The 27,395-nt window shown below is 47.1% G+C and overlaps 1 protein-coding gene across 1 annotated transcript in view; it reads right to left on the bottom strand.

Moving 5' to 3' along the window:
• Positions 1-1,881: 1,881 nt before the first annotated feature.
• The window catches only part of PDCL (phosducin like), a 78,114-nt gene continuing 52,600 nt past the window's right edge, over positions 1,882-27,395 (bottom strand). Inside the window, exons 3-4 of the mRNA XM_063936923.1 lie at positions 4,085-4,266; positions 1,882-2,806 (exon numbers count right to left, since the gene is read on the bottom strand). Coding sequence (XP_063792993.1) covers positions 2,261-2,806; positions 4,085-4,266 — 728 coding nt within the window. The 3' untranslated portion in view covers positions 1,882-2,260. The remainder of the gene's footprint in view (positions 2,807-4,084; positions 4,267-27,395) is intronic.

Below are 27,395 nucleotides of genomic sequence, written 5' to 3'. Positions count from 1 at the left end.
CCGCTACTGCACTACAGACCCAGACCGACGCGATTGCCGGTCTGAGCAAGGTACCTGAATGTGTATAAATGGACTTCAGGGTACCCTCCTGTTTGCGATCAGCAGCATCCTTGATGGTAGCCGTATCCTGCGACGGCAGGGCTACCTTTTTGGATAAGCGAGTTAAAGCTTTGTCCACCCTAGGGGAGGATTCCCATCGTAACCTGTCCGTTGGCGGGAAAGGATACGCCATAAGAATCCGTTTGGAAATCTGCAGTTTTTTATCTGGAGATTCCCAAGCTTTTTCACATAACTCATTCAGTTCGTGTGAGGGGGGGGAAAGTTACCTCAGGTTTCTTTCCCTTATACATATAAACCCTTGTGTCAGGGACAGGGGTTTCCTCTGTGATGTGCAAAACCTCCTTAATTGCTATAATCATATATCTGAGTGATTTAGCCAACTTTGGCTGTAACTTTGCATCATCGTAATCGACACTGGAGTCAGAATCCATGTCGGTATCTGTGTCAACAATTTGGGATAGTGGGCGCTTATGAGACCCTGACGGCCCCTACGACATAGGATCAGGCACGGGTTGAGACCCTGACTGTCCCACTGCATCAGCCTTGTCTAATCTTTTATGCAAAGAATTAACATCATTTAAAACCTTCCACGTATCCATCCAATCAGGTGTCGGCGCCGTCGGCGGAGACACCATTCATTTGCTCCCGCACCTCTCCCACATAGCCTTCCACATCAGACATGTCGACACAAGCGTACCGACACACCACACACACAGGGAATGTCCTTTCTGAAGACAGTTCCCCCACGAGGCCCTTTGGAGAGTCAGAGAGAGAGTATGCCAGCACACACCCCAGCGCTATATAACCCAGGAATAACACAGTAACTTAATGTTAACCCAGTAGCTGCTGTTGATATACTTTTTTTGCGCCTAATTATGTGCCCCCCCTCTCTTTTCAACCCTCTTCTACCGTGTATCAGCAGGGGAGAGCCTGGGGAGCTTCCTCTCAGCGTGCTGTGGAGAAAAAATGGCGCTGGTGAGTGCTGAGGGAGAAGCCCCGCCCCCTCGGCGGCGGGCTTCTGTCCCGCTTAAATTTTATTTCTTTGGCGGGGGCTCCTACATATATACAGTGCCCAGCTGTATATATGTGTTTATTTGCCAGAATGAGGTCCCAAATGCTGCCCAGGGGCGCCCCCCCCTGCGCCCTAACAGTGACCGGAGTATGTGTAGGTGTGTGGAGCAATGGCGCACAGCTGCAGTGCTGTGCGTTACCTCCAGTGAAGATCACAAAGTCTTCTGCCGCCTGTGAAGTCTTCTTGCTTCTCATACTCACCCGGCTTCAGTCTTCCGACTCTGCGAGGGGGACGGCGGCGCGGCTCTGGGACGGACGGCGAGGGTGAGATCCTGCGTACCGATCCCTCTGGAGTTAATGGTGTCCAGTAGCCTAAGAAGCAGGACCTAGCTTCAGAGAGTAGGGCTGCTTCTCTCCCCTCAGTCCCACGATACAGGGAGTCTGTTGCCAGCAGAGCTCCCTGAAAATAAAAAACCTAAAAAAAAAAAAAAAAAAAAACCTTTCTATCAGCAAACTCAGGAGAGCTCACTGAAAAGCACCCAGCTCCTCTGGGCACAGAATCAAACTGAGGTCTGGAGGAGGGGCAGAGAGGGAGGAGCCAGTGCACACCAGGAACTAAATTCTTTCTTAAAGTGCCCATGTCTCCTGCGGAGCCCGTCTCTCCCCATGGTCCTTACGGAGTCCCCAGCATCCTCTAGGACGTTAGAGAAAATAACCATTTTAAAATACTACTTTAAATATACAAGAACATAAACCTGAAATACAGTGTGGGTGAATTACATTTAACTATAATAAGCATCAATGGTGAACTTAATGAGAAGAAGGTCAAGTTTATTATTATAGTCCACAACTTGTTATTTATTGGTAAATGGTCTTCCCGTTTCACATCTGCCACTTTTGGAAATGCATAAATTACCCTGTAGCTACTAATATACATAAATATAGAAAGTATTGGGATTAATAGAAACAAACACAAAGTATATGAAATGAAACTGGTTTCTTGCGACTTCATAGCTAATGAGAGATTGACAAACATTATGCTAAAACAGGTTACACTTTATTTTACCTCTTATATATTTAAAAAAAATATATATATATAAAAAAAAAATTGTATTAAATAGTATGTAAATAATGTTGCTTCTATGTACAATTACTGGCAGGATAGCTCTGAACTAGTGATATTCATCATTTAGTCTATTTCTAGGTCGCTGTCATCACTATAGCAATGAATAGACGGATTACAAATTGTAGAGCATAACAGATCCTTCTCTGGTAATAAGCTGCATTCGTGCAAAAACGATTCCAGGTCAACAGCAAAAAAGTCTTCTCCAAGTTGATCTGTTATCCGAACAAAATTCCCAATCAATTCCCCCGCTTTATATACAAGTAGAGCTGGCAAAGCATTCTTGGTGAATTTAGTGCTGGTTCCTAAAAGAGAGCTTTTTACTTTACAGAATTTCACTCCGGGGTACTCTGACGCCAGGCAGATGATGCTGCCATTTGCAGCCTCTGCACCAGGAATATCATCCTCGTAAATGAGAATTAGCACAAGAGTATTTTTATGTTCTTTATCTACAGTATCCAAGAATTCCTCAGCACTGTTAATTTCATACACTTGCTTGAAGAGCTTAGATTGGCAGAGTTGATTTTTCATCTCCTCTATTCTTTGTTTCCTGTATTGCTGCAAGAAATCTTCATCTTCCTCATTCAGCTTATTGTATTCTTGCAAGTTCATCTGAAAAGAAGAATGAAAACCTCAGCAATATTTGACACTATTACAATTGCTATCCTCCCCAATATTCTTTTCAGTGTTACTGCTGTCTCTTAGGCTGGGTACACATCAGACGATGTATCGCACACACTGTCTGCTGTATACTCGTTATTGCGCACTCCCATCTGCCAATATTGGGGTAGTCACACATAATGTTCTGCAGTCATGCGCTATATCGTTTTGTGTATGGGTGACCAATATAGTCATCTGTCAGCCACGATTCAGCTGGTCGTGAGGTGTACCCAGCCTAAGAGGACAAGATTGCCATAATGTGTATATTGTTACTAGGACTATTTTATCTCGTGAACTGGTAAAGTGAGTTGACAGACTGGTTACTGTCAAATATGAATTGCAGTCAGTGTAAGTCAAATCAGAACGTAAGGCTAGCGCTAAGTGAATACGCAAACCTGGAAAATGAATCCATGAAATGTGCTGTAGAAACAGCGAGAGATTTTTAGTTATTTTAAAATTTATTAATTACATTTTTATTAATTTATTTCTTAATTATATCATGCCAATATTTTGTATAAATGGGATTTAAATTTTTTTTTTTTACATTTTCATAAAATGTGTTCACATAATTGGTTTTCTAAGAATTTCAGTGTTTTAGCAGCCCGGCGTACACATACAGTAGAATCGCACACTGGCACAGCGAATTTACACTTGCCCTGGGGGCGGCGACTATCTGAACGCAGGACAGCAACATCAGCAGCCCAGAGATAAGGTCTGAATCACCCCCTAAGATATCTGTCCCACCATTCACTAATGCGCCATAGATACTATTTCTCAGGCTAACATTTAAGTTATCCTTCCAGCACTGGAGAAAACCTTGATCTTATACTATTCAATATAAGGCCATTGGCACATGAGTAAATGTACCTTATATTCGTTATAAAGAAGTTTGATCACTATTTTTGCCTATACCACACACAAGAGTTAGTAATAAGATCCACACTGCTGTAAAACCATTTACTTTATTTTTAAAAGACAAACCTAGTCCGGAAAAGGGATAAAGTAAACAAAAAAGTAAATAAACTCTAATGAATTTCAAAAATGATTGTATTATGTGAAAAATATTGTATGCTAATCTGCATCCTGTTAATAAGCAACATAATAAATATTCTACAAACGTTTAAAATCTCAATTCCCTTGATGTATCGCTATGAAACAATTAAGCAGATATGAAGCAAAATGCTAATTACAAATGGAGCTTCAAGTAATTAAAATGTTATTAGATTTTACCTTCCCATTTATCTTTTCTTGAAGATCTTTCTGTTTCTGTTTGTCCTTCTCTTCATCAAGGTGAGATTTACACGTCATAGAGAGCTTCTTAATAAGCTGCTCCATCTCCCTCCGTTGTTCCTCGTTTTGCTCAGTCTCCATCTGTTTGTAAAGCCTCCAGTCATTAATGACCCCTTTTGGACCTATAGAGCAAAAAGCATAGAAACACAGAATTTGATGGCAGGTAAGAAACACTTAGTCCATCTAGTCTGCCCTTTTTTAACCTTATGAAAGTTGCTCCTAAATGCGGTTCTAAAGGCACCCCAAAGGTCCAGGTTTTAAGGATATCCATGATTGAGCACAGGTGAATTAATGAGTACCTCAGTCACTTTGATTTAAGAATCTGTGTTTAGCCATGGTTATACTTAAAACTTGGACCGTTGGGGTGCCTTGAGGACCCATGTTTTGGAACCAGTGCTTATGGTAACCTAAAATCCTATGTGATCCTTATTTCTTTGTAAGGATATCCTTAAAGTTTACCTCAAGCATGTTTACATTGCTCTACCACCTCTGATGGGTGGCTATTCCATAAATCCACTACCCTTTCTGTGAAGTAAGTTTTCCTCAAATTTCCCCTGAACCTACTTCCTTCCAAAAAGCATGGAAAGCAGAATGCATAAAAGGAGACTGTACATTGCATCAATACAGTTATGCTGTGACTAACGCACAATTAAAAAAGTTGTATTTGCACTTTAGGTTACAATTTTATTTTTTAAACCCGTTTTATTATTTGTTCAGATGTAATGGTTTTTCAGTAGTTCAGATAGATTCATTATTAAAACCACCACCTATTAAGCCTCCAAAATATCACTACTGCACTTTATTAAGTAATGCTGCTTCAACAGATCAGCATACTAGTGCTCAGTGGGGAACTACCTACCCCTCCTTACACTTTTGTTATGGTATGTGTGCCCCAGAGGGATGTTCACAGAGCATTCTGGGGCACGATTTCAGGAGTGATGTTGCCACTCACAATATTACTCCTTGGGTGGCTGGAATAGGAGGAGGAGATCCGTTCTGTATACGTGCTGAACGCATTTCCTCCATAATAGACCAGGACACAGCAGACAATACATACACATGGTATGCAGCAGTGTCATGTAAAGCCCACCTGGCTGCGGTTGCAGCCCATGTGGTAAAGCCAGGTAAGTGGTTAAGGCAATGGGACTGCAAACCTACCTAATGAGATCAATATAATACCCACTGACACAATATGCTCCTTATTCGTTAAACATCAGCCGTTTACACAACAGCATTCAAAGGGTTAACACAGCCTCTTGTTGCATGCTAAGGGTTAATAAAACCCATTCACAGCTAAAGCAATAGTTTTCTTCATAAATGGCTTATGAATTAAAGTATTAAAGGACAATACCTATTGCATTTTAGATTGAATACAGAAGGGATTTAATGTAGTTTATATCATCTGTATGCCCAGGAAAAGGCAGAATAAGCTGGACAGACCTTCAACTGCAATAGGCCACCAGAACCAATAAAATTTTTATAACATGTAGGTTGTTGTTTTTTTTTTGTTTAAAACTTTCTCTCCCGGGAAGTCATTCTGGGGTCAGTGCTTATGCTTAAGGGGAGGAAATCCTGAGTGTGAATTATAACTTAATCAGTAAACAGTACAAAACCTTTTACATCTTTTCTGATACTTTACAGACATGATCACAATTCAATCCAATCTGTTTGCATACAAAATATATTATATTATCACATTAATAATGCTCATTTCAGAAGATATACAGTATGTGACACATGTAGAAACATAGAATTTGACAGCAGATAAGAACCACCTGGCCCATCTAGTCTGCCCCCCTTTTTTTTTTATCCTTTAGGCCAGGGGTGGGGAACATCCGGCCCGTGAAGCCGTTTGCTCCTGCCCACCTGCTTCTGTCAGTGAGACATGCCGCCGCTCAGTCCGGCGGCAGCGTGTCTCAGCTGTTAGGACAGGGAGAAGAGCGCGGCGATGTTGGATGACGGCGGCGGCGTGTAGGACTTCAAACTAGCCGCCACTTCGTGAGCCAATCAGGAGCCACAGCTGCCGGCCCGCGAGCTCTGATTGGCTCTCGCACCTGCGGCTGGTTTGAAGTCCTACACGCCGCCGCCGCCACCCGACATAGCCGCTCTCTCCTCCCCGTCAGCAAACAGCGGTAGCAGCACGGGTGGGGGGGCATCTGTATAGCTGGCACGGTGGGGGGCATCTGTATACCTGGCACGGTGGGGGGCATTTGTATACCTGGCACGGTGGGGGGCATTTGTATACCTGGCACGGTGGGGGGCATTTGTATACCTGGCACGGTGAGGGGCATTTGTATACCTGGCACGGTGAGGGGCATTTGTATACCTGGCACGGTGAGGGGCATTTGTATACCTGGCACGGTGGGGGGCATTTGTATACCTGGCACGGTGGGGGGCATTTGTATACCTGGCACGGTGAGGGGCATTTGTATACCTGGCACGGTGAGGGGCATTTGTATACCTGGCACGGTGAGGGGCATTTGTATGCCTGGCACGGTGAGGGGCATTTGTATGCCTGGCACGGTGGGGGGCATTTGTATACCTGGCAAGGTGGGGGGCATTTGTATACCTGGCAAGGTGGGGGGCATTTGTATACCTGGCACTGTGGGGGGCATTTGTATACCTGGCACGGTGGGGGCATCTGTATACCTGGCACGGTGAGGGGCATATGTATACTTGGCACGGTGAGGGACATTTGTATACCTGGCACTGTGAGGGGCATTTGTATATCTGGCACTGTGAGGGGCATTTGTATACCTGGCACTGTGAGGGCAATTGTGGATCTGGCACTGCACTATTGGGGGCATATGTGTATCACGTCCCATTTTAACTGGCCATACCCATTTTTTGGGGCGCGCACACACAGTACCTCTAAGGGGCAGACCTACTGGGGGGGCAGGGTAATTTTTTTAAATTGAGAATTTTTGTATGGCCCCCGAAGGATTTTATAAATATCCAAATGGCCCTCGCTAGAAAAAAATGTTCCCCACCCCTGCTTTAGGCAATCTCAACCCCTTTTGAACCTTAATTCTTTGTAAGGATATTCATATGCCTATCCCAAGCATGTTTAAATTGCTCTACAGTCTTAGCCTCTAACTCCTCTGATGGGAGGCTATTCCACTTATCCACTACCCTTTCTGTGAAGTAATTTTTCCTTAAATTTCCCCTGAACCTCCCCCCCTCCAGTCTCAGTGTATGTCCTCGAGTTCTAATACTTCTCTTCCTTTGAAGAATGTTTCCCTCCTGAACTTTGTTTAGACCCTTGATATGTTTGAAAGTTTCTATCATGTCCCCCCTTTCCCTTCTCTCCTCCAAACTATACATGTTAAGATCTTTTAGCCTTTCCGGGTAAGTTTTGTGATGTAGGCCATGCACCATTTTAGTTGCCCTTCTTTGTACACACTCTAATGTATTTATATCCTTCTGGAGATATGGTCTCCAGAACTGGACACAGTATTCCAGATGGGGACGTACCAATGACCTATACAGTGGCATTATCACTTTTTTTCCTGCTACGGATTCCTCTCCCTATGCAACCAAGCATCTGACTTGCCTTTCTCATTGCTTTGTTGCATTGCTTTCCTGCCTTCAAGTCACTTGAAATAGTGACTCCTAAATCCCTTTCCTCCTCAGTAGTTTCCATTATAGTACCCTTGATACTATATTTAGCCTTTGGGTTTTTGAGACCCAAGTGCATGATTTTGCATTTTTTAGCATTAAACTGTAGTTGCCACGTTCTTGACCATTTCTCAAGCCTACCTAGGTCATCCATCATTTGTTTAACCCCTCCCGGTGTGTCTACTCTGTTGAATAACTTTGTATCATCTGCAAAAAGGCATACCTTCCCTTCAATACCATTTGCAATGTCACCAACAAAGATATTAAAGAGAACTGGACCAAGTACAGATCCGTGGGGTACTCCACTGGTAACATTTCCCTCCATAGACTGCACTCCATTAACTACAACTGTCTGTTTCCTATCCTGCAACCAGTTTCTTATCCATTTAACTGTTTTATAATCCACCCCCACGCTTTCAAGTTTATTTAGCAGTCTGCGATGTGGGACAGTGTCAAATGCCTTACTAAAGTCTAGATATGCTACATCTACAGTTCCCCCTTGATCTATTATTTTCGTCAGAGTCAAAAAATAAGATTTTAAACCTACCGGTAAATCTTTTTCTCCTAGTCCGTAGAGGATGCTGGGGACTCCGTAAGTACCATGGGGTATAGACGGGCTCCGCAGGAGACATGGGCACTATAAAGAACTTTAGAATGGGTGTGCACTGGCTCCTCCCTCTATGCCCCTCCTCCAGACCTCCGTTAGAGAAACTGTGCCCAGAGGAGACGGACAGTACGAGGAAAGGATTTTGTTAATCCAACCGCAAGATTCATACCAGCCCACACCATCCACACCGTATAACCTGGAATATACGAACCAGTCAACAGTATGAAACAAACAGCATCAAAGACCGATCAAAACTGTAACATAACCCTTATGCAAGCAATAACTATATACAAGTCTTGCAGAATGTTGTTCGCACTGGGACGGGCGCCCAGCATCCTCTACGGACTAGGAGAAAAAGATTTACAGGTAGGTTTAAAATCTTATTTTCTCTTACGTCCTAGAGGATGCTGGGGACTCCGTAAGGACCATGGGGATTATACCAAAGCTCCAAAACGGCCGGGAGAGTGCGGATGACTCTGCAGCACCGATTGAGCAAACATGAGGTCCTCATCAGCCAGGGTATCAAACTTGTAGAATTTTGCAAAGGTGTTTGAACCCGACCAAGTCGCCGCTCGGCAAAGCTGTAATGCCGAGACGCCTCGGGCAGCCGCCCAAGAAGAGCCCACCTTCCTAGTGGAATGGGCCTTTACCGAATTTGGTAACAGTAATCCAGCCGTAGAATGAGCCTGCTGAATCGTGTTACAGATCCAGCGAGCAATAGTCTGCTTAGAAGCAGGAGCGCCAACCTTGTTGGCTGCATACAGGACAAACAGTGCCTCTGTTTTCCTAACCCGAGCTGTTCTGGCTACATAAATTTTCAATGCCCTGACCACATCAAGGGACTCTGAATCCTCCAAGTCCCGCGTAGCCACAGGCACCACAATAGGTTGGTTTATATGAAAAGAGAAAACCACCTTAGGCAAAAATTGAGGACGAGTCCGCAACTCAGCTCTATCCACATGGAAAATCAGATAGGGGCTCTTGCGAAACAAAGCCGCCAACTCAGACACTCGCCTTGCCGATGCCAAGGCCAACAACATGACCAACTTCCAAGTGAGATACTTTAAATTCCACGGATTGAAGAGGCTCAAACCAGGGAGATTTAAGGAATTGTAACACCACGTTAAGGTCCCATGGTGCCACTGGAGGCACAAAAGGAGGCTGGATATGCAGCACTCCCTTCACAAAAGTCTGGACTTCTGGGAGAGAAGCCAATTCCTTCTGCAAGATAATGGATAGGGCCGAAATCTGAAGCTTAATGGAGCCTAATTTTAGGCCCATATTCACCCCAGTCTGTAGGAAGTGGAGAAAACGGCCCAGATGGAAATCTTCCGGAGGAGCATTCTTGCTTTCACACCAAGAGACATACTTCCTCCAGATACGGTGATAATGTCTCGCTGTCACCTCCTTCCTAGCCTTTATCAGAGTAGGGATGACCTCGTCCGGAATGCCCTTTCCGGCTAGGATCCGGCGTTCAACCGCCATGCCGTCAAACGCAGCCACGGTAAGTCTTGTAACAGACAGGGCCCCTGGTGCAACAGGTCCTCTCTGAGAGGAAGAGGCCACGGATCTTCTGTGAGCATTTCCTGCAGATCCGGATACCAGGCCCTTCGAGGCCAATCTGGAACAATGAGAATTGTCTGTACTCCTTTTCGTCTTATGATTCTCAATATTTTTGAGATGAGAGGAAGAGGAGGGAACACATAAACCGACTGAAACACCCACAGTGTCACCAGGGTGTCCACTGCTACCGCCTGAGGGTCCCTTGACCTGACAATACCTCGGAAGCTTCTTGTTGAGGCGTGACGCCATCATGTCTATTTGAGGAAGCCCCCAAAGACTTGTTATTTCTGCAAAGACTTCTTGATGAAGACCCCACACTCCTGGATGGAGATCGTGTCTGCTGAGGAAGTCTGCTTCCCAGTTGTCCACTCCCGGAATGAATACCGCTGACAGAGCGCTTACGTGATTTTCCGCCCAGCGCAGAATCCTGGTGGCTTCCGCCATTGCCACTATGCTCCTTGTCCCGCTTTGGCGGTTTACATGAGCCACGGCTGTGACGTTGTCGGATCGAATCAGAACCGGTAGGTCGCGAAGAAGATTCTCCGCTTGACGTAGGCCGTTGTATATGGCCCTCAATTCCAGTACGTTGATGTGTAGACAAGCCTCCTGGCTTGACCACAGTCCCGGGAAGCTTCTTCCCAGTGTGACTGCTCCCCATCCTCGGAGGCTCGCGTCCGTGGTCACCAGAACCCAGTCTTGAATGCCGAACCTGCGACCCTCTAGAAGGGGAGTACTCTGCACCCACCACAAGAGAGATACCCTGGCCCTGGGGGACAGGCTGATCTTCTGATGAATATGTAGATGGGACCAGGACCACTTGTCCAGAAGGTCCCACTGAAAAGTCCTCGCATGGAACCTGCCGAAGGGAATGGCCTTGTAAGACGCCACCATCTTTCCCAGAACTCGAGTGCATTGATGGACCGACACCCTTTTCGGCTTCAATAGGTCCCTGACCAAGTTCTGGAGTTCCTGGGCCTTTTCCATCGGGAGAAAAACCCTTTTTTGTTCAGTGTCCAGAATCATGCCTAAGAAAGGCAATCGGGTCGTTGGAACCAACTGTGACTTTGGTAGATTAAGAATCCAGCCGTGCTGCTGCAACACCCTCAGGGAGAGTGACACGTTGTTCAGCAACGGTTTTCTCGATCTCGCTTTTATCAGGAGATCGTCCAAGTACGGGATAATTGCGACTCCCTGCTTGCGCAGGAGCACCATCATTTCCGCCATTACCTTGGTGAAAATCCTCGGGGCCGTGGAAAATCCAAACGGCAACGTCTGAAATTGGTCATGACAATCCTGTACAGCAAATCTCAGGAACGCCTGATGAGGAGGATATATGGGGACATGAAGGTATGCATCCTTTATGTCCAGAGACACCATATAATCCCCCCTTCCGGGCTGGCGATGACCGCTCTGAGCGATTCCATTTTGAATTTGAACCTGTTCAAGTATAGGTTTAAGGATTTTAAATTCAGAATGGGTCTGACCGAACCGTCCGGTTTCGGGACCACAAACAGGGTTGAGTAGTACCCCGTCCCGTTGAAGCAGGGGAACTTTGACCACCACTTGTTGAAGACACAGTTTTTGAATTGCACTTAAAACTACCTCCCTCTCTGGGGAAGAAGCTGGTAGGGCCGATTTGAAAAACCCGCGAGGAGGCACCTCTTCGAGTTCCAGCTTGTAACCCTGGGAAACAATATCTATTGCCCAGGGATCCACCTGTGAACGAACCCAGACGTGGCTGAAAAGTCGAAGACGTGCCCCCACTGGGGCGGACTCCCTCAGCGGAGCCCCAGCGTCATGCGGTGGATTTAGTAGAAGCCGGGGAGGACTTCTCCTGGGAACTAGCTGTAGCTGGCAGCTTTTTCCCTCTGCCCTTACATCTGGCGAGAAAGGAAGATCCCCGTACTCTTTTGGATTTATGCGACCGAAAGGACTGCATCTGATAATGTGGCGTTTTCTTTGGCTGTGAGGAAACATAAGGTTAAAAAACTGATTTACCTGCGGTAGCTGTGGAAAACAGCTCCGTGAGACCTTCCCCAAATAAGTCCTCACCCTTGTAAGGCAAAACCTCCATATGCCTCTTTGAGTCGGCATCACCCGTCCATTGGCGGGTCCACAGGGCTCGCCTAGCAGAAATCGCCATGGCGTTGGCTCTGGAACCCAATAGGCCAACGTCTCCCTGAGCATCTCTCATATATAGGACAGCATCCTTTATATGACCCAAGGTCAGTAAAATGGTATCCTTATCTAGGGTATCAATGTCAACAGACAAGGTATCTGTCCACGCTGCTACAGCTCTACAAACCCAAGCCGACGCTATCGCCGGTCTGAGCAAGGTACCAGTATGCGTATAAATTGACTTCAAGGTAGTCTCCTGCCTGCGATCAGCAGGATGCTTGAGGGCTGCGGTATCTTGCGATGGCAGCACCACCTCTTTAGATAAGCGCGTTAACGCCTTGTCCACCCTGGGGGAGGATTCCCACCATATCCTGTCCTTAGCCGGGAAAGGATACGCCATAAGAATCCTTTTGGGAATCTGCAGTTTCTTGTCTGGAGTTTCCCAAGCCCTTTCAAACAACTCATTTAACTCATGGGAACCTCCGGTTTCTTTTCTTTAAATATGTGGACCCTCGTGTCCGGTACAGAGAGGTCATCCGTGATATGCAACACATCTTTTATTGCAATAATCATATAATGAATACTTTTTGCCAACTTTGGCTGCAACCTCGCATCATCGTAGTCGACACTGGAGTCAGAATCCGTGTCGGTATCAGTGTCTGCTACTTGGGATAGTGGGCGCTTCTGAGACCCAGAAGGGCCCTGTGACATAGTAAAAGGCAAGGATGGACTCCCTGCATTTTCCCTGGACTCCGCTTTGTCCAACCTTTTATGTAATAAATTCACATTTGCATTTAAAACATTCCACATATCCAACCAATCAGGTGTTGGCGTTGCCGACGGAGACACCACACATTTGCTCCACCTCCTCCCTAGAAGAGCCTTCCGCTTCAGACATGCCGACACACGCGTACCCACACCTCCACACACACAGGGAAATATCCAATCTGGAGACAGTCCCCCAATAAGGCCCTTTGGAGAGACAGAGAGAGTATGCCAGCACACACCAAGCGCCAATGACCCTGGAAAACAATTTCCCAGACACACAGCGCTTTAATATTATTCAATATACATTCACTGCCAAATTAAGTGCCCCCCCCCCCCCTCTTTTTAAGCCCTGTGTCACAGTGTTCAGCAGGGGAGAGTCCGGGGAGCCAGCTTCTCTGCAGTGTGCTGTGGAGAAAATGGCGCTGGTCAGTGCTGTGGAATCAAGCTCCGCCCCCTCAGCGGCGGGCTTCGGTCCCGCTCAAAAATACAATACTGGCGGGGGATTTGTATATATATTGCCTCCGCAGCCCATATATACTAAAATGCCAGCCTAGAGGTTTTATATTGCTGCCCAGGGCGCCCCCCCTGCGCCCTGCACCCATCCGTGCCTCAGTGTGTGTTGTGTGTAGGAGCAATGGCGCGCAGCAGTGAAGATCAGAAGTCTTCTGCCGCCTGTGATGTCTTCTTTCTTCTAATACTCACCCGGCTTCTATCTTCCGGCTCTGCAAGGAGGACGGCGGCGCAGCTCTGGGACGAACGGCTAGGGTGAGACCTGCGTTCCGATCCCTCTGGAGCTAATGGTGTCCAGTAGCCTAAGAAGCAGATCCTATCACTTAAGTAGGTCTGCTTCTCTCTTCTCAGTCCCACGACGCAGGGAGCCTGTTGCCAGCAGGGCTCCCTGAAAATAAAAAATCTAACAAAATTCTTTTAATCAGAGAAACTCAGGAGAGCTCCCCTGTAATGCACCCAGTCTCCTCTGGGCACAGGATCTAACTGAGGTCTGGAGGAGGGGCATAGAGGGAGGAGCCAGTGCACACCCATTCTAAAGTTATTTATAGTGCCCATGTCTCCTGCGGAGCCCGTCTATGCCCCATGGTCCTTACGGAGTCCCCAGCATCCTCTAGGACGTAAGAGAAAAGTCAATAAGATTTGTTTGACATGATCTCTCACCAGTAAATCCATGCTGTTTTGGATCCTGTAAGTTCTTTGATTTAAGATATTCCACAACTCTTTCTTTTAATAGTTTTTCCATTACTTTCCCCACTACTGATGTAAGGCTTACTGGTCTGTAGTTACCTGCTTCTTCCCTGCTTCCACTCTTGTGCAGTGGAACTACATTTGCTCTTTTACAGTCCTCTGGAATGGCACCTGTACTTAGAGACTGGTTAAATAATTCTGTTAAAGGTGTAATCAGCACATCTTTTAGCTCTTTGAATATCCTTGGGTGTATCCCATCTGGCCCCATTGATTTATCCACTTTTAGTTTTGAAAGTTCTGCTAGGACCTTCTCCTCTGTAAATGTACTTTCATCTACCAGATTTTTATGAATGTCCTTGCAACTTAACTGTGGCCCCATACCTTCTTCTGTAGTAAATACTGACCAAAAATAATTTAGGTGATCTGCTATTGCCTTATCTCCCTCCACCAAATGCTCACGCTCTGCCTTAAGTCTTATTATTCCTCCATTTGATTTTCTCCTTTCACTTATATACTTAAAAAAAAAGTTTTGCCCCCTTTATCTACTGACTGGGCCATTTTCTCCTCGGCTTCTGCCTTTGCATGTCTTATCACTTTCTTAGCATCCTTCCTGTCCAGATACACCTCTTTGTCGTTATTATTTTGAGTCTGTTTGTATTTCCTAAAAGCCATCTTTTTTACCTTCACACTAGTTGATACTTCTTTTGTGAACCACACTGGTTTCCTTTTCCTGGTGCTTTTCCTAACCCTTTTGATACAAAGATCTGTTGCACTTAGTATTGCACTTTTCAGTTTTTCCCACCTCTCCTGCACTCCTTCCAAGTTCCTCCAGTCTGCCAATGAATCACTTAAACATCTCCCCATTTTTGCAAAGTCAGCATTTCTAAAATCCAACACCTTTGTTTTTGTGTGACAGGAGTTGGATCCTGTCTTTATACTAAACCATACTGCTTGATGATCACTGGATCCCAGGTGCTCACCCACATACGTGTCGGATATCCTATCACCATTTGTAAGAATTAAATCTAATATTGAGTCTTTGCGAGTGGGCTCCCTCACCAATTGCTTGAGATGCGCTCCCTGTAAGGAATGTAGAAATTTGCCACTTGTAGCTGAACTAGCAAAAGACCCCTCCCAATTTACATCTGGTAAATTAAAGTCTCCCATGATTATGACTTCTCCCTTTAAAGCCATTTTAGTGATGTCCAACAATAGGTTCCTGTCCAAATCCTGCCCCTGGCCTGGTGGTCTATAGATCACCCCAATGCAAATAATGTCCTTCTCTGCAGTTTCTATGGTGACCCAGAGGGCCTCAGTTTTGTCTTCAATATTTTGTATTAAAGTAGCATTTATGCTTTTTTTCACATACATTGCTACCCCTCCTCCCATTCTTCCTATTATATCCTTCCTAAATAAATTGTATCCTGGTATAACTATGTCCCAGTCATGATTCTCATTGCACCATGACTCTGTAATTGCCACAAAATCCAGGTTATCCCTTGTCATTATTGCAACTAGCTCTGGAATTTTGTCTCCTAAGCTCCTAGCATTTGCACACAAAGCTTTAAGAATTTTGTCTGTGCATTTGTTATTAGTAGCCATGTCCAGACAGTACAAAATAATTGACAAGTTTAAAGTTGAAATGACCTGTTTGGGGATGTTGCTCAGGGTTTGATGTAAATTGGTTGTTCATTATTTGAATAGCTTAGAAGCAATTCAATTGAATGCAAAGTAGGGTTGATGTGCCATTAGGATGGTGTACGAGTTCTGACAATGACACCCATCATTGTTCTAACATCATGCATTTTACATTGCACACCGATAGTGGCAAGCAGAAAAATACACAATGTCAGGCTACCTTATAAATGAGTGGTGTATGAGCAGTGTAAAGTGTGCAAATGTGCAATGTTACACTGCCTTTAACTAAACTGAGCCGCTAATCCGCTTTTGGTCCCTGAAGTTGGCACACGGATTTCATTAAAACATGAATTAATTTGCAGGAATATACTATAGTTAAATATGTGCAATTGACTTGCCAGCTGTCTGGACTCTTGGCGCAGCTATGTTAAGCTAAATTCCTGAGTAGCTGTCCCCTTTGATATGGCTTACTAATATCTTCCCATGAGGTTCTCTATATATACACACAGTGATATGCTTCTCAGCACTGCATATTGTGCGATTCACACAGCTGAGTAGCATTACAAGTCCAGAGCTTTACTGTACTGAATACTATGGCATGTATGCTTGGTACCTCAACATTGGCCTTCAAGTATTATTTCTTTCAGCTCTACTATAATACATCTCAGAATAAATCCTAGTGAAAAATAAGAATTTACTTACCGATAATTCTATTTCTCATAGTCCGTAGTGGATGCTGGGGACTCCGAAAGGACCATGGGGAATAGCGGCTCCGCAGGAGACTGGGCACAAAAGTAAAAGCTTTAGGACTACCTGGTGTGCACTGGCTCCTCCCCCTATGACCCTCCTCCAAGCCTCAGTTAGGATACTGTGCCCGGACGAGCGTACACAATAAGGAAGGATTTTGAATCCCGGGTAAGACTCATACCAGCCACACCAATCACACCGTACAACTTGTGATCTGAACCCAGTTAACAGCATGATAACAGAGGAGCCTCTGAAAAGATGGCTCACAACAATAATAACCCGATTTTTGTAACAATAACTATGTACAAGTATTGCAGACAATCCGCACTTGGGATGGGCGCCCAGCATCCACTACGGACTATGAGAAATAGAATTATCGGTAAGTAAATTCTTATTTTCTCTGACGTCCTAGTGGATGCTGGGGACTCCGAAAGGACCATGGGGATTATACCAAAGCTCCCAAACGGGCGGGAGAGTGCGGATGACTCTGCAGCACCGAATGAGAGAACTCCAGGTCCTCCTCAGCCAGGGTATCAAATTTGTAGAATTTAGCAAACGTGTTTGCCCCTGACCAAGTAGCTGCTCGGCAAAGTTGTAAAGCCGAGACCCCTCGGGCAGCCGCCCAAGATGAGCCCACTTTCCGTGTGGAATGGGCTTTTACAGATTTTGGCTGTGGCAGGCCTGCCACAGAATGTGCAAGCTGAATTGTACTACAAATCCAACGAGCAATAGTCTGCTTAGAAGCAGGAGCACCCAGCTTGTTGGGTGCATACAGGATAAACAGCGAGTCAGATTTTCTGACTCCAGCCGTCCTGGAAACATATATTTTCAGGGCCCTGACTACGTCCAGCAACTTGGAATCCTCCAAGTCCCTAGTAGCCGCAGGTACCACAATAGGCTGTTTAAGTGAAACGCTGAAACCACCTTAGGGAGGAATTGAGGACGAGTCCTCAATTCTGCCCTGTCCGTATGAAAAATTAGGTAAGGGCTTTTATAGGATAAAGCCGCCAATTCTGAGACACGCCTGGCTGAAGCCAGGGCTAACAGCATTACCACTTTCCATGTGAGATATTTTAAGTCCACAGTGGTGAGTGGTTCAAACCAATGTGATTTTAGGAACCCCAAAACTACATTGAGATCCCAAGGTGCCACTGGAGGCACAAAAGGAGGCTGTATATGCAGTACCCCCTTGACAAACGTCTGAACTTCAGGAACTGAAGCTAGTTCTTTTTGAAAGAATATTGACAGGGCCGAAATTTGAACCTTAATGGACCCTAATTTTAGGCCCATAGACAGTCCTGTTTGCAGGAAATGCAGGAAACGACCCAGTTGAAATTCCTCTGTAGGGGCCTTCCTGGCCTCACACCACGCAACATATTTACGCCAAATACGGTGATAATGTTGCACGGTTACATCCTTCCTGGCTTTGATCAGGGTAGGGATGACTTCATCCGGAATGCCTTTTTCCTTCAGGATCCGGCGTTCAACCGCCATGCCGTCAAACGCAGCCGCGGTAAGTCTTGGAACAGACATGGTCCCTGCTGGAGCAGGTCCTTTCTTAGAGGTAGAGGCCACGGGTCTTCCGTGAGCATCTCTTGAAGTTCCGGGTACCAAGTCCTTCTTGGCCAATTCGGAGCCACGAGTATAGTCCTTACTCCTCTCCTTCTTATGATTCTCAGTACCTTGGGTATGAGAGGCAGAGGAGGGAACACATACACTGACTGGTACACCCACGGTGTTACCAGAGCGTCCACAGCTATTGCCTGAGGGTCCCTTGACCTGGCGCAATATCTGTCCAGTTTTTTGTTGAGGCGGGACGCCATCATGTCCACCTTTGGTTTTTCCCAATGGTTCACAATCATGTGGAAGACTTCTGGGTGAAGTCCCCACTCCCCCGGGTGGAGGTCGTGTCTGCTGAGGAAGTCTGCTTCCCAGTTGTCCACTCCCGGAATGTACACTGCTGCCAGTGCTATCACATGATTTTCCGCCCAGCGAAGAATCCTTGCAACTTCCGTCATTGCCCTCCTGCTTCTTGTGCCGCCCTGTCTGTTTACGTGGGCGACTGCCGTGATGTTGTCCGACTGGATCAACACCGGCTGACCCTGAAGAAGGCCTTGCCTGACTTAGGGCATTGTAAATGGCCCTTAGTTCCAGGATATTTATGTGAAGTGACGTTTCCATGCTTGACCACAAGCCCTGGAAATTTCTTCCCTGTGTGACTGCTCCCCAGCCTCTCAGGCTGGCATCCGTGGTCACCAGGATCCAGTCCTGAATGCCGAATCTGCGGCCCTCTAGAAGATGAGCACTCTGTAACCACCACAGGAGAGACACCCTTGTCCTTGGAGACAGGGTTATCCGCTGATGCATTTGAAGATGCGATCCGGACCATTTGTCCAGCAGATCCCACTGAAAAGTTCTTGCGTGGAATCTGCCGAATGGAATCGCTTCGTAAGAAGCCACCATTTTTCCCAGGACCCTTGTGCATTGATGCACTGACACTTGGCCTGGTTTTAGGAGGTTCCTGACTAGGTCGGATAACTCCCTGGCTTTCTCCTCCGGGAGAAACACCTTTTTCTGGACTGTGTCCAGAATCATCCCTAGGAACAGCAGACGTGTCGTCGGAATCAGCTGCGATTTTGGAATATTTAGAATCCATCCGTGCGGTCGTAGTACTACTTGAGATAGTGCTACTCCGACCTCTAACTGTTCTCTGGACCTTGCCCTTATCAGGAGATCGTCCAAGTAAGGGATAATTAAGACGCCTTTTCTTCGAAGAAGAATCATCATTTCGGCCATTACCTTGGTAAAGACCCGGTGTGCCGTGGACAATCCAAACGGCAGCGTCTGAAACTGATAGTGACAGTTCTGTACCACAAACCTGAGGTACCCTTGGTGAGAAGGGCAAATTGGGACATGGAGGTAAGCATCCTTGATGTCCAGAGACACCATATAGTCCCCTTCTTCCAGGTTCGCTATCACTGCTCTGAGTGATTCCATCTTGAATTTGAACCTTTGTATGTAAGTGTTCAAGGATTTCAGATTTAAAATAGGTCTCACCGAGCCGTCCGGCTTCGGTACCACAAACAGCGTGGAATAATACCCCTTTCCCTGTTGTAGGAGGGGTACCTTGATTATCACCTGCTGGGAATACAGCTTGTGAATGGCTTCCAATACCGCCTCCCTGTCGGAGGGAGACGTTGGTAAAGCAGACTTCAGGAACCGGCGAGGGGGAGACGTCTCGAATTCCAATTTGTACCCTGAGATACTACCTGCAGGATCCAGGGGTCCACTTGCGAGTGAGCCCACTGCGCGCTGAAATTCTTGAGACGGGCCCCCACCGTGCCTGAGTCCGCTTGTAAGGCCCCAGCGTCATGCTGAGGACTTGGCAGAAGCGGGGGAGGGCTTCTGTTCCTGGGAAGAGGCTGCCTGCTGCAGTCTTTTTCCCCTTCCTCTGCCCCGGGGCAGATATGAGTGGCCTTTTGCCCGCTTGCCCTTATGGGGACGAAAGGACTGAGCCTGAAAAGACGGTGTCTTTTTCTGCTGAGAGGTGACCTGGGGTAAAAAGGTGGATTTCCCAGCCGTTGCCGTGGCCACCAGGTCCGATAGACCGACCCCAAATAACTCCTCCCCTTTATACGGCAATACTTCCATATGCCGTTTGGAATCCCCATCACCTGACCACTGTCGCGTCCATAACCCTCTTCTGGCAGAAATGGACAGCGCACTTACTCTTGATGCCAGAGTGCAAATATCCCTCTGTGCATCTTGCATATATAGAAATGCATCCTTTAAATGCTCTATAGTCAATAATATATTGTCCCTGTCCAGGGTATCAATATTTTCAGTCAGGGAATCCGACCAAGCCACCCCAGCACTGCACATCCAGGCTGAGGCGATTGCTGGTCGCAGTATAATACCAGTATGTGTGTATATACTTTTTAGGATATTTTCCAGCTTCCTATCAGCTGGTTCCTTGAGGGCGGCCGTATCAGGAGACGGTAACGCCACTTGTTTTGATAAGCGTGTGAGCGCCTTATCTACCCTAGGGGGTGTTTCCCAACGCGCCCTAACCTCTGGCGGGAAAGGGTATAATGCCAATAATTTTTTAGAAATTAGCAGTTTTTTATCGGGGGAAACCCACGCTTCATTTAATTCATCTGATTCAGGAAAAACTACGGGTAGTTTTTTCACACCCCACATAATACCCTTTTTTGTGGTACTTGTAGTATCAGAAATGTTCAAAACCTCCTTCATTGCCGTGATCATGTAACGTGTGGCCCTACTGGAAAATACGTTTGTTTCCTCACCGTCGACACTGGAGTCAGTGTCCGTGTCTTGGTCTGTGTCGACCATCTGAGGTAACGGGCGCTTTAGAGCCCCTGACGGTGTTTGAGACGCCTGTACAGGTATTAACTGATTTGCCGGCTGTCTCATGTCGTCAACAGTCTTTTGTAAAGTGCTGACACTATCACGTAATTCCTTCCATAAGACCATCCAGTCAGGTGTCGACTCCCTAGGGGGGTGACATCACTAATACAGGCAATTGCTCCGCCTCCATACCATTTTCCTCCTCATACATGTCGACACAACGTACCGACACACAGCGCACACACACAGGGAATGCTCTGATAGAGGACAGGACCCCACTAGCCCTTTGGGGAGACAGAGGGAGAGTTTGCCAGCACATACCAGAGCGCTATATAGATAGATATATATATATATATATATATATATCTATATATATATACACACACACACACATACACAGGGATAACCTTATATAAGTGTTTTTCCCTTATATAGCTGCTGTATAGATTTATCTGCCAAATTAGTGCCCCCCCTCTCTTGTTTTACCCTGTTTCTGTAGTGCAGGACTGCAGGGGAGAGTCAGGGAGCTTCCCTCCAACGGAGCTGTGAGGAAAAAATGGCGCCAGTGTGCTGAGGAGATAGGCCGCCGAGAAGGGGGCGGAGCCTTTCTCCCGCTTTTTTAAGGAAAAATTGGCAGGGGTTAAATGCATCCATATAGCCCAGGAGCTATATGTGATGTATTTTTTGCCATATAAGGTGTTTTTATTGCGTCTCAGGGCGCCCCCCCCCAGCGCCCTGCACCCTCAGTGACCGGAGTGTGAAGTGTGCTGAGAGCAATGGCGCACAGCTGCGGTGCTGTGCGCTACCTTATTGAAGACAGGACGTCTTCTGCCGCCGATTTTCCGGACCTCTTCAGTCTTCTGGCTCTGTAAGGGGGCCGGCGGCGCGGCTCTGGGACCCATCCATGGCTGGGCCTGTGATCGTCCCTCTGGAGCTAATGTCCAGTAGCCTAAGAAGCCCAATCCACTCTGCACGCAGGTGAGTTCGCTTCTTCTCCCCTTAGTCCCTCGGTGCAGTGAGCCTGTTGCCAGCAGGTCTCACTGAAAATAAAAAACCTAATTTAAACTTTTACTCTAAGCAGCTCAGGAGAGCCCCTTAGTATGCACCCTTCTCGTTCGGGCACAAAAATCTAACTGAGGCTTGGAGGAGGGTCATAGGGGGAGGAGCCAGTGCACACCAGGTAGTCCTAAAGCTTTTACTTTTGTGCCCAGTCTCCTGCGGAGCCGCTATTCCCCATGGTCCTTTCGGAGTCCCCAGCATCCACTAGGACGTCAGAGAAATAGGATTTTAATTACCTACCAGTAAATCCTTTTCTCGTAGTCCGTAGAGGATAGTGGGGTCCATATTAGTACCATGGGGTATAGACGGGTCCACTAGGAGCCACTGGCACTTTAAGAGTGAGTGTGGGCTGGCTCCTCCCTCTATGCCCCTCCTACCAGACTCACTAGAAACTGTGCCCGAGGAGACTGACAACTTCGAGAGAAGGATTTTACACAGATAGTGGCGAGATTCACACCAGCTCACACATACAAGGCAAACCAAGCTAACCAGCTTGAAAACTGAGCAACGGTTGAACAAGATTACTTAACCAAGTACACAGTACTTAACCAAGAACCAAGCAGTACTGAACTAAGTAACCACAGCAGGATCACGAAGCGCTGGGTGGGCGCCCAGCATCCTCTACAGGACTACGAGAAAAGGAATTACCGGTTGGTAATTAAAATCCTATTTTCTCCTACGTCCTAGAGGATGCTGGGGTCCACATTAGTACCATGGGGATGTACCAAAGCTCCCAAAGCAGGAGGGAGAGCGCGGAGGCTCTTGCAGAACTAATTGACCAAACTTCAGGTCCTCAGAGGCCAAAGTATCGAACTTGTAGAACTTAGCGTGTGCGACCCAGACCAAGTAGCCGCTCTGCAATATAGTATGGATAGTGAACCTGATCCAGCGATATGGACACCCTAGTTTCTTGGGGTCATACAGGACAAAAAAAAAAAAAAAAAAAAAAAAAAAGTCAGATTTTCTGTGACGAGCAGTCCTCTTCACATACATTTTCAGAGCCCTTACAACATCCAAGGACTTTGATGAAATTGAGGAGTCAGTAGCAACTGGCACCACTATAGGTTGGTTGATATGAAATGCGGGACACAACCTTCGGGAGGAACTGCTGACATGTCTGGAGTTCAGCCCTATCTTCATGGAAGATCAAGTATGGACTCTTACAAGACAATGCCCCAACTCCGACACACGTCTAGCAGAAGCTAAGGCCAACAAAGTGACCGCCTTCCACGTGAGAAACTTGACCTCAACCTCCGGTAGAGGTTTGAACCAATCCGATTAGAGGAACTGTAACACCACTTTAAGATCCCAGGGAGCCGTAGGTGGCACAAAGGGAGACAGGATGTGCAGAACCACTTTCAAAAAAAGTCTGAACCTCAGGGAGGGAAGCCAACTGTTTCTGGAAGAAAATGGATAGGGCGGACCTTTACGGATTTCAACCGCAGGCCCATATCCACACCTGCTTGCAGGAAAAGGAGGAGAAAATGTCCCAGTTGAAACTCCACCGTAGGAAACTTCTTGGACTCAAACCAAGAGACATACTTTTTCCAAATGCGATGGTAATGTTTAGAAGTTACTTCTTTCCTAGCCTGTATCAGGGTAGGAATAACCTTGTTCGGCATGCCCTTCCGAGCTAAGATCTGGCGTTGAACCTCCATGCTGTCAAACGTATCCACGGTAAGTCTTGATAAGCGAACAGCCCCCTGCTGCAGCAGGTCCTCGGCTCTTCCAGCAGTAGATCCAGAAGATCCGCGTACCAAGCCCTTCTTGGCCAGTCCGGAGCAATGAGGATTGCATGAACTCCTGTTCTCCTTATGAGCGTTAGAATTCTTGGAATTAGTGAAAGTGGAGGAAACGCGTACACCGACTGGAACACCCACGGAGTTACCATGGCGTCCACCGCCACTGTCTGCGGGTCTCTTGACCTGGAGCAATACCGTTAAAGTTTTTTGTTGAGGCGGGAGGCCATCATGTCTATTTGAGGAACCCCCCCAAATGTTGTCACCTCCGTGAACACCTCTGGATGGAGGTCCCACTCTCCTGGATGGAGATAGTGTCTGCTGAGGAAGTTCGCTTCCCAGTTGTCCACTCCTGGAATGAAGATCACTGACAGCACCACTACGTGCTTTTCCGCCCAGAGGATGATTTTTGTTACCTCTGACATTGCAGCTCTGCTCTCCTTCCGCCTTGTCGGTTTATGTAGGCCACTGTCGTCACATTGTCTGACTGAACCTGAATGCCCTGATCTTTCAGAAGATCTGCCGCTTGCAAAAGACCGTTGTACACAGCTCTTAGTTCCAGAATATTTATTGGAAGACCGGATTCCAAGCTTGACCACCTTCCTTGGAAGGTTATCCCTTGAGTGACTGCGCCCCAGCCCCGGAGACTTGCATACGTGGTTAGAAGGATCCAGTCCTGAATCCCAAACCTGCGGCCCTCCAGAAGGTGAGGCATTTGTAGCCACCAGAGTGAAATCCTTGCTTTCGGCAACAGACGTATCCTCAGGTGCATATGTAGATGAGAACCCGACCACTTGTCTAGGAGATCCAATTGGAAGGATCGAGCATGAAACCTTCCGAACTGCAGAGCCTCGTAAGAGGCAACCATCTTCCCCAGAAGACGAATGCACTGATGAATCGATACCCGGGCTGGCTTCAGGACATCCCGGACCATTGATTTTATCACCAACGCTTTCTCCATCGGTAGAAATACCCTCCTCTGCACTCCCGTGTCAAGGATCATCCCCAGGAAAGACAATCTCCTCATCGGCACCAAATGTGACTTTGGAAGGTTCAGGATCCAACCATCGACCCTGAGCAGATGAGTCGTGAGAGCAATGGACTGCAACAACTTCTCCCTGGACGACGCCTTTATCAGCAGATCGCCCAGGTATGGAATTATGCTCCTCCGCAGACAGGGAGTGAAAACCATCATCTCTGCCATCACCTTGGTGAACACCCTTGGTGCCATGGAGAGACCGAATGGCAGTGCCTGAAACTGATAGTGACTGTCTAACAGTGCAAATCTGAGATAAGCTTGGTGCGGAGGCCAAATCGGAATGTGGAGATACGCATCCTTGATATCTAAGGATACCAGAAACTCACCCTCCTCCAGACCTGAGATCACCGCTCTCAGAGACTCCATTTTGAATTTGAACTCCTTTAGAAAAGGGTTTAACGATTTCAAGTTCAAGATTGGTCTGACCGAACCATCCGGTTTCGGTAGCACAACAAGGTTTGAATCGTAACCCACGTTGTGCATATGAGGTGGAACTGAGACAATGACCTCTGACATTTCCAATTTCTGGATAGCCTCTAGTAGGACAGTTCTGTCTGTCAATAAAGCTGGCAAGCCTGATATGAAGAATCGGTAAGGTGGGGTTTCTTGAAACTCCAGCCTGTACCCCTGGGACACAATATCCTGTACCCAGGGATCCAGGCCGAACGACACCCAGACGTGGCTGAAACGTCTGAGTCTCGCCCCCACCAGCCCGTCCTCCAGGCTGTGGGGTCCACCATCATGCTGGGGATTTTGAGGTACCAGAAGCAGGCTTCTGGTGCTTGGAGCCTGCGGGTGCAGGCTTTTTAGATTTTGCCCGTCCACCTCTAAAGAAGGTGGTAGGAGGCTTGGACTTTGTCTTAGCGGTCCGAAAGGACTGCGATGCCGATGAAGAAAAAGGTTTCTTCGTAGAAGGCGCAGCTGAGGGAAGAAAAGGTGACTTACCCGCGGTTGCCGTGGAAATCCACGCATCCAATGATTCCCCAAATAGAGCCTGACCTGTAGGTTGGATTCCGTGTCTGCAGATCATTGGCGTAGCTAGAGACCCCTGCGAGCTGAGACAGACATGGAAGATATCCTTGCAGTCAGCGTACCCAGGTCCTTCATGGATTCCACCATGAATCCCGCAGAATCCTGAATGTTACGTAAAAAGAATTCAATGTCACTTCTATCCAGTGAATCTAAATCCTCTAGTAATGTGCCTGACCACTTTACTATAGCTTTAGAGATCCATGCGCAGGCAATAGTAGGCCTCAACGCCACCCTTGAAGCAGTGTATATAGATTTGAGCGTAGTATCAATCTTACGATCCGCCGGTTCTTCTAACGCGGTAGATCACGGGACAGGTAAAACCACCTTTTTCAACAGTCTGGATACAGACGCGTCAACTATGGGTGGGTTTTCCCATTTTTCCTACCTTCCTCAGGGAAGGGAAAAGAAACCAGAACCCTTTTTGGGATCTGGATTTTTTTTCTCCGGGTTTTCCCAGAATTTTTCAAATAAAGCGTTTAATTCTTTAGATACAGGGAAGGTTAGCAAGGTTTTCTTATTGTCTGTGAAGTAAGCCTCCTCAACCTGCTTAGGTGTTGTGTCAGTAATATTTAACACATCTCTAATGGCCTCAATCATTAGCTGCACCCCTTTCGCAAGGGATGCCGTCCCCCCTCAGCACATCCCAGTCACCGTCTGCCATGTCAGAGTCGGTCTCCATGTCATCTTGATTAATTTGGGCAAGTGCACATTTCTGTGGGTTTCAGTCTCAGTATGAGTTACCCTAGTAGAGATCTGAGAGATCATACCCTCAATAGAGGTTAACCACTCAGGCTTATTAATAGAGCTCTGAGATAAGACATTACATTCCTGTGCACATGGAATGGATTCCTCCTGAGAGTCCCTAGACATGGCTATGCGAGATAACACACACATACACACAGGGAAATGTCAGACACATAGACCCCCCCCCCCCCCTCAAGTATGCCACAGAGAAACACAAAGATTGGAGTCAACCCACATACAGCGCTTTCCTTGGTAGATACAATACCACTACCTGGCGCTTACTGTGTACCTTAATAGACTACACAGTGTTTACACAGCCTCCCTTCCCCCTTCTACAACCCCCTGGAGTTGCTTGGAGGGACAGCTCTCCCTGTCAGAGTCTCTGTAGAGGATCTGCAGGCAGGAAAATGGTCCTGAACGCTGCTGGGTCCGCTCTGAGGAGAAGCTCCACTCCCTTAACATGGCGCTGCTTCCCGCTCTTTAGCTTTTTTATACTGGCCTGAGGATTGTTGCTGGCAGTGTAACCGAGGTCCCCGACAGGCTTGCGACCAGTGTAGGGTATAGATGCTGGCTCAGGGCGCCCCTCACAGCGCTGCACTATGTACCGCTGAGCCTTCGGAGCGCAGTTAATACTACGCTCCTACCCTGTTGCTGCCATTTTCACACCGGCTCCCCGCTTGCCGGGGGGAGGGGGGGGGGGCAGTGACTCACTCGCCACCGGAATATTCTGGCTCTGTAAGGGGGTGGCGGCATGCTTTGGGAGTGAGCGGTCGCCTGGGGCGGCTAACGATCATTACCCTCAGGAGCTCAGTGTCCTGTCAGCCGAGATAGTGGCTCAGACCCCTCAGGTCGGACACTATTCCCCCCCCCCCCTTAGTCCCACGAAGCAGGGAGGCTGTTGCCAGCAGCCTCCCTGTGCCTAAGTAACTCTTAGATAAAAAATAAAACTAAAGAAGCTCTAGGATCTCCCCTAGCTGTGACCAGCTCCTTCGGGCACATTTTCTAAACTGAGTC

The sequence above is a fragment of the Pseudophryne corroboree genome, chromosome 8 (genome assembly GCF_028390025.1).
Source record: "Pseudophryne corroboree isolate aPseCor3 chromosome 8, aPseCor3.hap2, whole genome shotgun sequence".
Lineage (NCBI taxonomy): Eukaryota > Metazoa > Chordata > Amphibia > Anura > Myobatrachidae > Pseudophryne > Pseudophryne corroboree.
This window is presented reverse-complemented; position numbering and strand designations above follow the sequence as displayed.